We start from the raw sequence: 13,208 nt of genomic DNA on the forward strand, positions 1-13,208 counted from the left end.
CCAAAGCAATACTTACTGATCCTCTTCAGCCACCAGCAAATGATCTCCTCCTCAATACTCCCACTAAAGTCAGCATCATTTTCTCTTGCTTCCTGATGCCAATTCCCCACTCCAAACCACTCGTTATCAAAGCTACTGCACATCCCCCCTATCTACTTTTCCAACACCATATTTATCGTTTTACCTTACTCGCTGCTCTTGAGCTTCAATGGTTTCATCATCTTATCCAGCTATCACCACTCAAATACCTTATGCTTTGGAACTTATTGCTCTGCTTCACTTTTCTATACCCTTCTCCTCCCCCATCCAGTTTAATTATCCAACATTGCTTCCTGGATGATACAGCTCTAAACCTACATGTCCAAGACAAACCTTATCTATGAAAACACATTCTGCGTCCCCTGAGCCTACTTTAGGGTTATGAAACTCTGCTCCTCTTCCATACACATCCAAAACATTCTATTTCTTTCTCCATAAAAACACCAACATTCATACCTTTCCTGAACACACTACTAAAGCACTTATTTGCTCTCACCCCCTTCTGTTTGGACTACTACAGCCTGCTCCTTACATTTTACAATGAACCATCTATCATTAGAATCTATTCAAAATTATCTTCATCATTACAAATATGTAATGCTTTTTCTTGCCACTTCATTGGCTCACCAGCTTCTTCTGTGCAATTTAAACTTCTGTAAATGCCTTGACTTTATATTTTCTCATTCTCTTTCCTCAGACCACTTTTTATTGGACAAGTTGCTCTTAACTTGTTTCCATCACCAACTGTTTTCCCAAACTTGCTGTGCCTTAAATAGCTTTTGAGTTAATACATCAAGCTCCTTCTCTGCTCAGGTTCAAGCTCCACCTTAAATCCTACCTTTGGAGGTTTCACCCCCTGTTCAGAGCCTTTAAGAATGTTTATTTTAATAAGCTTCCAAAAGCCTCTTTCCTTATGCTTTGACTAGAATGTAAGCTCTATGGAAAAGGACTTGTGTTTCTGTATGTCTCTAGTAGCACCCTAAAATTAAGTGCCTACCAATGAAACTTGCAATAGATACAGCTATTGAGACTGGAATTTGCATGTGATGTAAAAGTATTATTTCTACTTCCACCTCAGCAGAAACCTGAAAGCCAACTGACAAGTATACGCATTTGAACGGGAAGGTGTGTTTTAATAATTTATTCTTTTCATGTGGTGCAAAACAAATATTGCAGACTGAAAAAAGTCAAAAGCTCAACAAGTTAACCTATTACAGTAGAAAAACTGACGTTTTCAGATATACATATTTACAGTTATATACAAAGCCCTACAATTTTGTGGGATATTTAGAAACATCTCTGGCATAGAAGAGTCAGCAGTGTTCCTGTAGACAGGCAGCTCAGTTTAAGCACAGCCGCCTCAAAAACCTGCGACTCCAAGCATCCATGCTGCTTTATCTTTATTGCCATAGCAGTTTCCATTCCTGTGTTGGCATAGGGCTGGGGGTGTCCAAGACCATAAACAAGTCTAGTTTTCAGGATATCCTGGGTGAATATGCACAGCATATTTGCTTACAATAGAGGCAAGGCATGCAATTCTCATGCATATTAGCTGCAGATCTGCATAAAACCAGGCTCACTTGAGGCCCTTCAGAAATGGAGTTGGTCAAGTCTGGTATAGGGCTTAGTCATAAACCAGACTTTAAAAAAGCCCAGATTCTGTCAGCTTGTTAAAAAGTGTACTTTCTGAAAAGATTTCTAGAATATTCACTTGTTTAAAAAAAAAAAAATTACACTCCTAAAATTTTTTTTTAATCCAATTGCAAACACCTTCTTTTAAATAATTCAAGCATTTTTCTTGTAGCTGACCCACCGAAAAAAAAAAAACCAGTTTTAAAAGTGGCATGTAGATCAATTCTCCACACCACTTTTGGATTTCTATAAAATTGGTAAAACTCCTGCTAACTTCTTTACCCCAAGTCAGAATTGATCTAAAGGCACATTCAGGACATTTTAATTTTTAAAATGGCTATTACTAGGTATTTAAAAAAAGAAAAAGTAGACTTAAGAAAACCAGCGTTGTCCTGTAGTGTACTGGCCACAGTTCTTTTCTAATTAGTCACAGTCTCCTCAAATTCTGTTTGCTTTTCCTGCTTCCAGGAAGCGGCCCTAGCTTTGTGGCCGGTTTGGAGAACTTGGCACTTGTGCATTCTCTGGAGAAGTGATAGTCACACAGGCATTTAGTGCAAAAATCAAAACCGCAGCCCTCCCGTTTACACGTTGCTCTCTGGAGGTAGGAGTCAAATTTTGCAGGTGAGCCGCAGTGACTGCAGACTTTGAGGCTCTCATCATTTTTCAATGTTTTGGCAGCCTGTTAGGCAAATAAAAAAATATATTTGTTAAAATGAGGTCTGAAAATCTCTGTATTGTTCTTCACTTTCATACCAAACACCAATCTCCATATGCATGAATATGGACTTTGAAATGATTTTCCAGGGTTTCAGTTATTGATATGGAGTATAATTTAAGATCCCCCAAAAAAGTCCAAGGAACAAATATGGTATATATCTTGCAGAAGTTATAAATTGACTCTTATACCAGAAGTAAAAGATTCGTACTCTGACATATGAAACTTTCAATTCTCTTTAACCTATTTACCTTAGGCATCAATAGACATTAAGTATTAGTTCTGTGGGAGAACAATACCACGAGAATATTTAAAGGTAAAGCAAGGAGGCCCACAGTATGTGATGGACTTTGCGTGAACTTCCAACAGTGGTGTCCAATTCTGGTCCTCAAAGGTCATATGCATGCAATATCTTTCCAATGACTACTATATTGATACACTGAAACTTTATCTAGTCTCCCCTTTTTCAATTCCCCCCCTCGCATAATTTGAAACTGATATATGCCTCGTTATATTGCAGATATTGTTTTGGACTAAGTTGCTGTTCGGAACCAGTTTCTGCTATTGTTAAAATGCTTTAAATGTAACAGGTTGTTGTAAATGTAAACCGGAGTGAAGGCAATTTCTGCTGTACCTCGGTATATAAAAAACTGCTAAATAAAAATAAATAAAAAATATGCTAGTCTGGTTTTCAGAGTATCCCTCATGAATATGAAAGATCTGCATAAAACTGGGCAATATGCATGGTAATTTTACTACTTACCTGATAATTTCCTTTCCTCAAATGCAATCAAGACCAGTCCATACGCATGGGTTAAGCACACCAACCAGCAGATGGAGACAGATCAACAAGCTCACTGATGTCACTCCATATATACCTCTGCTAATACCAGCCTGCCAATATTTCTGCATCAAAGCTAACTGTGGACAACTTAAATATCAACAGTTTAGGACAGTTTTTTCTTTTGATAGGACTTCCAGCAGAAGGAGGACGTGAAAGACAAATATACATAGACACCACAGTGCTAAGGGTCATGTGCAGATAAGTTGTTCTACTGTTACAGTTCTAAGCAAAATGTTGTGGTGTGGGTAAAGAATGCTCTAAGAACGTAAGGTCCTTCGATATACATCTTGTCAAAGTAAATAAACGCACTGTTGGAAATTTTTCAACGAAAAGAGTTTATGAGCTCCCCAGTTTTGGGTTAAACTAGTCACAAAATAAAAAAAAAGTTTTTTCTAAAAAAATAACATGAGTAAATATGAAATAAAATTAGACTTATGACAGGATGAAGATAGTACATTCTGAAGACTCGAAGGTCCTACAAAAGAATTAATGAAAATAAAAAGAAAAAGCCAAGAAATACCAAAAATATTTTGAGGTATTGTTAATGAATTAATTCTGCTACTGGGGCTTTTTTTGGGGGTATATTGATAATTGGATAACCCCCAGAATACATTGTGAACTTGGGCTGTTATTGTTTTAAAGCTGTCATAGGAGGCATCCTGATCTCTAGAGCAGCGGTAGTAAACAAAACTGCGAGCGGAAAAGGAACGGCTGAGTGAGTCTATTAGCAAGCTTGCCCGGAGTCACAAGACAGGTGGGAGGGCGAAAACCCTAAGAGCGCTAGATAAGTTACGGGCTAAACTGCAGGGTATTAAAGATGGAGAGCTGCAGCATAAACTGGATAGAGCATGACCTGAAGACTGGAGGATAGGAAATGTAACCCCAATATTTAAAAAGTGCTCCAGGGGCGATCTGGGAAACTACAGACCGGTTAGCCTGACTTCAGTGCCAGGAAAAATAGTGGAAAGTGTTCTAAACATCAAAATCACAGAACATATAGAAAGACATGGTTTAAGGGAACAAAGTCAGCATGGCTTTACCCAGGGCAAGTCTTGCCTCACAAATCTGCTTCACTTTTTTGAAGGAGTTAATAAACATGTGGATAAAGGTGAACCGGTAGATGTAGTATACTTGGATTTTCAGAAGGCGTTTGACAAAGTTCCTCATGAGAGGCTTCTAGGAAAAGTAAAAAGTCATGGGATAGGTGGCAATGTCCTTTCGTGGATTGCAAACTGGCTAAAAGACAGGAACCAGAGTAGGATCAAATGGACAATTTTCTCAGTGGAAGGGAGTGGAGAGTGGAGTGCCTCAGGGATCTGTATTGGGACCCTTACTTTTCAATATATTTATAAATGATCTGGAAAGAAATACGACGAGTGAGAATCAAATTTGCAGATGACACAAAATTGTTCAGAGTAGTTAAATCACAAGCAAATTGTGATAAATTGCAGGAAGACCTTGTGAGACTAGAAAATTGGGCATCCAAATGGCAGATGAAATTTAATGTGGATAAGTGCAAGGTGATGCATATAGGGAAAAATAACCCATGCTATAATTACACAATGTTGGGTTCCATATTAGGTGCTACAAACCAAGAAAGATCTAGGTGTCATAGTGGATAACACATTGAAATAGTCTGTTCAGTGTGCTGCGGCAGTCAAAAAAGCAAACAGAACGTTGGGAATTATTAGAAAGGGAATGGTGAATAAAACGGAAAATGTCATAATGCCTCTGTATCGCTCCATGGTGAGACCGCACCTTGAATACTGTGTACAATTCTGGTCGCCGCATCTCAAAAAAGATATAATTGCGATGGAGAAGGTACAGAGAAGGGCTACCAAAATGAGGGGAATGGAACAGCTCCCCTATGAGGAAAGACTAAAGAGGTTAGGACTTTTCAGCTTGGAGAAGAGACGGGTGAGGGGGGATAGGATAGAGGTGTTTAAAATCATGAGAGGTCTAGAACGGGTAGATGTGAATCGGTTATTTACTCTTTCGGATAGTAGAAAGACTAGGGGGTAACTCCATGAAGTTAGCATGTGGCACATTTAAAACTAATCGGAGAAAGTTCTTTACTCAATGCACAATTAAACTCTGGAATTTGTTGCCAGAGGATGTGGTTAGTGCAGTTAATATAGCTGTGTTTAAAAAAGGATTGGATAACTTCTTGGAGAAGTCCATTACCTGCTATTAAGTTCACTTAGAGAATAGCCACTGCCATTAGCAATGACAACATGGAATAGACTTAGTTTTTGGGTACTTGCCAGGTTCTTATGGCCTGGAAACAGGATGCTGGGCTTGATGGACCCTTGGTCTGACCCAGTATGGCATTTTCTTATGTTCTTATGACTGGTACACTTTGAGCAAGGGAACAAACCTACTAAGCTGTTGGCATGGCAGCTGAAGAGGCAGATGTCCCAGGGTCAGATTTTGAAAATCAAGTCCAACAAGGGAGAGCTAATTTATGATACTGGAGGTATACGGGATCATTTTGTGCAGTTCTATAGGGACGTGTACAAGGCAGAGGGAGGAGTAGATCCAGGAGCCATTGATAAATACCTAGCAGGGGTTAATCTTTCTAGCCTCAATATTGAACAAGCTCAACTACTGGACCGGGAGACCTCACAAAGGGGAAATCTACTCAGCTATCTCTTCTCTAAAGCTGAATAAGGATCCCGGACTCAATGGATACTCTGGCTTATTTTATAAAAAGAATTTTGGGACTTTAAGTCAGTATTATACAGTCTCTGTAAATGAGATGTTAAATGACTCAAGTATCCAGAGCTCGATGGAAATGGCAGGAATTATGGTTCTCCCCAAGCCTGGAAAGATAGCTCAGTATGTGGTTTAGCAAAAATTCTTGCAGGGAGGCTTAATAGTATGTTACCCAGCCTAATCCATACAGATCAATGTGGCTTTATTCTGGGCAGGCAAGCGGCAGACATTAGGAAAATAGTTAAATTTAACCAGGGTAGCTAAGGCTGGTAACATTCCCGCAGTCGTATTAGCCATAGATGCCGAAAAGGCATTCAATCGGGTTCATTGGCCTTTTATGTTTAAAGTCCTCGAATAGGTGGGGTTGGGATGTAATTTTGTTTTAGCTTGGATCAGAGCCATGTATTCCACCCCAAAGGCCTGTATAAAAACCAATGGCCATTATTCTACATCCTTCGCCCTGGGGGAGGGGAACCCCTAGCAGAGGCTATCCAACAGAATGTAAACATCAAAGGGCTAGCCTCAGGCCACCGTAATCACATTGTCTGAAAGAACCCCGACTGATTTCCCCTTGATAAGTGGGAGAAAGGCCTGCAAAGCCAGGTTAACTGCTCTGGTTTCCAGGCGGTTGATGGACCATCAGGACTCTTCCTGGGACCACTGCCCCTGCACGGACAAACCGCTCCCCACCCAGAGAGACTGGTATCTGCAGTCACGACTGTCCATTCCGGAACCCCACGGCTCAGGTTGTCCGCAAGGAGCCATCAGTCCAAACTGGCTTGTGCTGTGTCCGGTAAAGGCAACCGCAGATGAAATTGTTCGGAAACCGGATTCCAATGAGAAAGCAAGGCTGATTGCAAGGGCCGCATGTGGGCAAAGGCCCAAGGGACAAGCTCCAGGGTCGAGGCCTTAGACCCCAGAACCTGCAAGTAATCCCTGACAGTCGGCGGATGTTTGGACAAAAATGCTCTCACCTGTCCTTGCAATTTGGCAATGCAGTCCGCCGTGAGAAAAACTCTGCCTAGCTGAGTGTCGAACAAAGCTTCCAAAAACTCCAGGGACTGGGAGGGAATCAGATGACTTGGACAGGTTGACCACCGATCCGAGGGCACGCAGCAGCTGAAATATCCTGTTTATCGCCTTCTGGCAAAGGATGTCTGACTTCGCCCAAATCAGCCAATCGTCCAAATATGGACGCACCAAATATCCTTCCCTGAGCAGTTGCGTTGCTACCACTACCATGATCTTGGTAAATGTTCTGGGAGTGGTGGCCAGACAAAGGCAGAGCCTGAAAATGGTAATGTTGCCCCAGAATGGAGAACTGCGGGAACTTCTGGTGATCGGTCCTGATACGCCTGTCAGATCCAGGTATGCTAGAAATTCCCCCTGCCGCACGGGAGCATTCACAGACTGTAATGTCTCCATGAGGAAACGGGGAATCTGGAGACATATGGTGAGCTTCTTTAAATTGAGAATGGGCTGGAAGGTTCCCTCCTTTTTCGGAACCACGAAGTAAATGGAGTAGCGACCTTGCCGAAGTTCCTCCGGGACGGGAGTAATCGTGCCGAGATCTAGAAGATGCTGAAGAGTCTCCCTGACTGCACGGCTCTTGGTGGCGGACCTGCATGGAGAGACGAGAAACCGATGGTGGGGCCGCCATGCAAAATCTAAAGCATAACCGTGTCTTATCACTGATAGGACCCATTGGTCCGACGTGAGCTTGGCCCACTCCTTGTACAACAGAGTCTTCCCCTCGACCATCTGTAGCGAGGAGCAGGCCAGCCACCCATCATTGCAAATGCTTTCCACCCAGAGCGGACTGGGTGTTACCGGGTCTACCAAACTTCCGTCCCCGAAAGGGCAGAGACCAAGACTGTTGTCTGTTGGAATTTTAGCGAAAGGAGGAAGCAGGTGGTCGGGATGTCCGAGGCTTTTGGCCCCCACGAAACAGAGATCTGGATCCAAATGATTCTCTAGTCTTCGGCCTGTCCTCAGGCAAGCTGTGTACTTTATTCTCACCGAGAGACTATATCAGGTCCTCCAGCTCCTTGCCAAAGAGCAGTTTGCCCTTAAAAGGGCAGAGTTCCCAGCTGGGACTTGGAAGAAACGTCTGCCACCCAGTTTCATAACCATAGCAGTCGGCGAGCTGATATAGCAGAAACCATGGACCTGGCTGAAGTGCGGAGCAAGTCATGAAAAGCATCGGCACTATAGGCAAACACTGCCTCCAGACGCCCCGCCTGGAGGGTTTCATCCTCCGACAATACCTTGTTGGCTAGCAAGTGCTGGAATCAGCGAAGGCCCGCACGCAAGGCAAAATTTCTACACATAGCCATGCAGACCCCAAGTGCTGAGACTTTGAAAATTTTCTTGAGCTGAATTTCCAGCTTTCGATCCTGCAAGTCCTTAAGGGCCGTTGCACCGGTAACCGGAATGGTGGTCTTTTTTGTGACAGCCAAAACTGCCGAATCCACTTTGGGAAGTCTGAGAAGCTCTAATGCCTCCTCCGGCAGAGGATACAGCTTATCCATAGCTTTGGCTTCAGCCCTAAATCCGGGGTATCCCACTCCCAAAAGAGTGGGTCCGAGGCTGAAAAAATGAAAGGGAAAGGCGGCCCCGCAAGCCCAACACAACTGGGTCCGTAGCCCCCAGCAGAGACTCTTCCTAGGGGTCTCAATACCCAGTTCTCGTAATATGACAGGGATGAGAGGGCCTAACTCATCTTGACAAAACGCCTGACTACTTTAGGATCATCGCCATCCATCCCATGAGCCCCGCGCAGACCCCCCCCTGCATGGGGTCCGTCTCCCCTTTAACCCCCCCCTTTGAAGCTGGGAAGGTAAATACGGATCCTCAGATTCCGAAGTAGTCGAGACCTCCTGAGGTGCCTCGAACCTCAGGGGGTCTCTGCACTTGTGGGCGTCCCGTCCCCTCCACATGCTTTGCCTTCTTCTGTGGCCTGGCATCTCTTCCCCTCTTTTTGCCTGTCCTTCTGGCCTTGAAGGCTTTGTGCATCAGAAGCACAAAGTCAGTTAAATGAAGAATCTGAGGAAGTACCCTCAGCATCTCCTGCCAGGACTTCCCCTACACCATATGGGCCAGGTCCTCTGGAATCGTCCTCTCAGGGGCTATCTTTTGAGGGGATAATCTCGGCGGGAGATTCCCTTTCCCCACCGCTGCTGTTGCAAGCAAATCCAAGATGGTGCCCATTCCAGTGCTCAGCGGGAACGGGTCGAAATTCGGGGCCGGTAGGGTCCCGAATGCTCCGGAGACAGAATGGACCCACATGACAACCCTCTGTAGGGTCGCGGAGGCTCCCCCTCCTCCCGAGAGGCAAGAGGCATAAAGGCTTCTGTGGAAAGTCGGGCGTGCGCGGCGCAGCAAGCCTTACACACAGCCCTCCTCGGCATGGCTGAAAACTCCAACCCTCAAATTTTCCGTCAGCACCACCCGACAATGGCGCGGCGAAAACAGAGCAAGGAAAGCCCAAAGAGAACAGAGGAAAGGGAGAGCCCACAAACAATTTTTTTTTTTTTTTTTTTTTTTTTTTTTACACTTGCCGCAGAGCCTCTGGGTCCCGATTCTACTGGGGGGAAGTAAGCCGGGCTCCCCGGTATCACCCCCAGTACAGTGAGTGGTTGGAAATAGGGTTCTCAATCTTGTACATCAGCGGCCTCAAAAACCAGATGGGATGGTCCCCTCAGGACCTAGCAACCCTCTGGGAGGTGGAAAACTGTTTCCTGATTTTGACTTTTTTTTTTTAAACATTGAAAAATAAACACTGCAGACGTCTAAGCTAGCACTAATTCACTTCAGACTAGGTTTTGCATCCACATCTGCTGGAGACAGAGTAATACTGACTGACTGTAGGTGGCATCCTGGTATTTATGGTAGAGTCCATCAAAATTTCTGTCTCCATCTGCTGGAAGGGAGGCAAAACCAGGAGTCTGGACTGATCCAGGTATGTACAGGGAATGTGCATCGTCGGCTGACATCATCCAAGACAACATGGCTAATGCAGCCTGCTTATCGACAAAAAAAAAAAACAAACGAAAACCTTACCTGAAAATGCAGAAGAACCTATCTAGGATTCTAACAGGACAACTGTGGGAAACCCACATCAACCACATGAGGAACACAAACACTTAAAGCACTGGGGAAAAAAAAAAGTTCAAGAAGTTGAGGTTCACCCAACCATGAGACATGAGGTGCCACAGAAGGACCCCACATGGACACATGTATGAGCATGCTCAATAAGGCTCAGAGTTCTAGAAACTTGTGAGTTTTCCATTCCAGGCTCTTTCCGATGATATCCACGTCTAAGAACTACTATCCCGCTTGTCCTTGGAGAAATGAGGATTCACTCATTCAATTACTGATCATGAGCTGCAGTAAGCTGGAATCCAGTACTGCACGACTGGCAGCCTAAGTGATCAGGTACAGCTACTTCATGAACGGATGTGCAAGTCAGTATTTCCAGGTTTGGAAGCCCTAAGAGCACTGATTATACATAATCGATTAGGTTGGAAGAGATTTATTAAGTTCAGTCTCTTCCTGATTGTTCAACTAATCTTTACATGTTAGAAAGCCATAAAAATTGCTGAATTCTGAACAGCAATAATGGATAACAAGATAGGAGTTGTGTTCTCTATCAAACCTTGCAAGTTTCAAGGGACTTGTGATTCGTTTACATTAAAGCCAACCAGCTGTGCTATTTGCCTTTTTAAAAGAAAAGGCAAAAAGCATCTCCACTGTGTAGGATTTAAGTATCAGCTATAAAATTGAATAAGGTGGCTTGTAAAATGAGCAACTATCTTTAGTTGCAAGAGGTGGCATTAAATACCAAATGCCATCTTTAGATTACCAAAACATAAGCAGCAAGTGTTTAATTCTTCTGGCAAACTCAGTCCAACAATAGTGCCGATGTAACACAGGCAGTTAAGAATCTGTGACCATCAGGTTGAAAAAAAGAAAAGAAAAATCCTCCTTACCAGCCATCTCCCTCACCATTGTTAACATGGCAGCACCTCAGGTGTCAAATCATTAAATAGGCAAAATAAAGGGGTTTTTACCTCTGTAAATTCTGCATAGCGACTGAGCTGGTTGGATGCTTTGGATCTAGTTGCTTTTTTGGATGAGCCTGAAGCAGAAGTGGCTGCTTTCTGAATGGAAGCCAAAGCTGTTCGGCAGAGTACATATTCCCTCCTAGCAATATGGGACGATAGTCTTGCCTCCAGGTCCTTTGACACGGTGTTAAGAGGTAGGAGGAGGATGAAGGAAAAAAGGGAATAAATATGACATTAGCTAATATCTGGAATCCACTCGTAAATCACACAAACAAGTTAAACATATGCAGATGTACCGCCACTAATAAATTGCATTAATGTCAGTCTGAACCTTGCCTTTCAAAGAGATACAAGATACAATCATCAAATCATTAAGCAATCCTAAACGCTGCCTCTATTTTGGGCATTTGCTGGTGGGGCAAGGTTTATTCAATCATGGAACTACAACCCTATGTCACAGTGAGGAAGCAAGATGCACAAAGAGGGCTCATTTTTATCTCCATTTCCATAGTTCTTATTCTAGAAATCCTGATTCAATGAACCCTGCTAAATATCAGGAATAGAAATGGCACATAGTCAAGCCTAGTGACTGCAGTTCTATTGGCCCATGAAATACTTTTTTTTTTAATTGCATGATTATCTTGAATTATTTTACTTCCTGTATTACATAATAGATAAAGAGGGTCTATTCTGTAGAACAGAACAGTGACAAGTCTCTGCAAATAAGGCTGAACTTACAGAATTTACCGCAGTGCTGTACATTTGGAAAGCCCAATGATCGGTTTCTATGATCTTCTTCCATGTTTTGCTCACTCTTGCAACACTGTTTTAAAGAGAAGCCAAAACCATTAGTGCCTGCTTCTGCCATCCATGACCCAAACCAGACTTCAGCTCAGAATGAAGTCACTGCTCCATTTTCTAGCACAATCTGTTGTCTAGATGCAAAGCCAAACTGATCTTTTCAAAATATGTTCAATGACTACCCATAACAAATGGCCACTGCAAAAGTTAAATATTTTGATTTGCTGAAAAACTAAACCCATTTGAAATCTTTGAAGACAGAGTTGTGACCCCTGAAATGCACTGTATTTCAGATTACTTTAAAATCTATACAGAACTGTTACCCACTCTGTGCTTATAAACTCCCAAGGATCTATCCTAATCTTTCCCCACCCCCAAGATATGACGTACAAATGTTTGACACAGAAAACCTTCAGCTGTCTGTAGTCTCTTAACATGCATTGGATATACCATTTTGGTTTCCATTCAGAGGTGGTTTGTAACAATTTAAAACCCAATAACCTGTACATTAAAAAAAATTAATCAGATAAGATACTCTTGGAGAGGAGAGTACAGCACCAAGAAAGTCAGAGTTAATCTATATAACAAGTACAACCACTGAAGCACAGGACTAACATTTACACTCACTTGATCAAGTCTCTCTCACTGAGATGTCTTAAAATCTTTGCCAAGAGATGTCTGATTGACCTTTGGAAAAGTTCACCCAGAATATCCAGTCTGTCCAGACCCATTCCTCTGCCGATCAGATTCTGAAGCCCAAAGTTTCTTTGTGAAATCACTCTATCTACGAAATCCCAATCCATTTTTTGATTTCTCTTAGCATTCTTTTTCAAAGTTGAGCAAACAACTTCCTCAAAAGAAAGCGCAGGTAGCAAGTTCTTGTTCACATTTTGCAATGGCGTTTGGCTTTCTAAAGGGAAATGCGTTGGTGTGTTACAGAGTATTGTATCACTCTGTTGTTCAGTTACAAAAATGGATTGGTTGTGTAGCAGGGAGGAATACCCACTGTCTTCCTGGAGTTCACTGCATTCCAAGTCCTGCACCTCATGGTCAATAAGTCTTGAAGAAACATTTTCATTTTCCTTGTTATGGGAGGGTCCTTCTTCAGCTGTACAATATACATTTTCTAGGTTTGTAATTTGAAGATCACCGTGTGGAGACGGTGTCTGCTGTTCTTTCAGGCAACCTCCACACCACTCATCCTCATACTTTGGGGTACAGGCGTCTTTAAGTTGTGTTTTTGCTGGCTCATACTTTGAATGTGATAAACTGGAGTTTGCCCGTTTGCAATCAAAATGAGACTTCATTTTGTTGGTACTATGCAATCCTGCTTTCCTGTATAAGTGACCTGAATAGAAAGAAGCACAGATATATTAAACTCGGCACAGATCAGCCT

At 42.8% G+C, this 13,208-nt stretch overlaps 1 protein-coding gene across 2 annotated transcripts in view; it reads right to left on the reverse strand.

Moving 5' to 3' along the window:
- Window positions 1–1,165: 1,165 nt before the first annotated feature.
- Window positions 1,166–13,208, reverse strand: part of FBXO5 (F-box protein 5) — a 44,685-nt gene continuing 32,642 nt past the window's right edge. For both annotated transcript variants that reach the window (XM_029596563.1, XM_029596564.1), the window contains exons 2-5: window positions 12,440–13,160; window positions 11,750–11,834; window positions 11,018–11,185; window positions 1,166–2,350 (exon numbers count right to left, since the gene is read on the reverse strand). In XM_029596563.1, coding sequence (XP_029452423.1) covers window positions 2,099–2,350; window positions 11,018–11,185; window positions 11,750–11,834; window positions 12,440–13,160 — 1,226 coding nt within the window. In that variant the 3' untranslated portion in view covers window positions 1,166–2,098. The remainder of the gene's footprint in view (window positions 2,351–11,017; window positions 11,186–11,749; window positions 11,835–12,439; window positions 13,161–13,208) is intronic.

This window comes from Rhinatrema bivittatum, chromosome 3, assembly GCF_901001135.1.
Source record: "Rhinatrema bivittatum chromosome 3, aRhiBiv1.1, whole genome shotgun sequence".
In the NCBI taxonomy this organism is placed as follows: Eukaryota; Metazoa; Chordata; class Amphibia; order Gymnophiona; family Rhinatrematidae; genus Rhinatrema; species Rhinatrema bivittatum.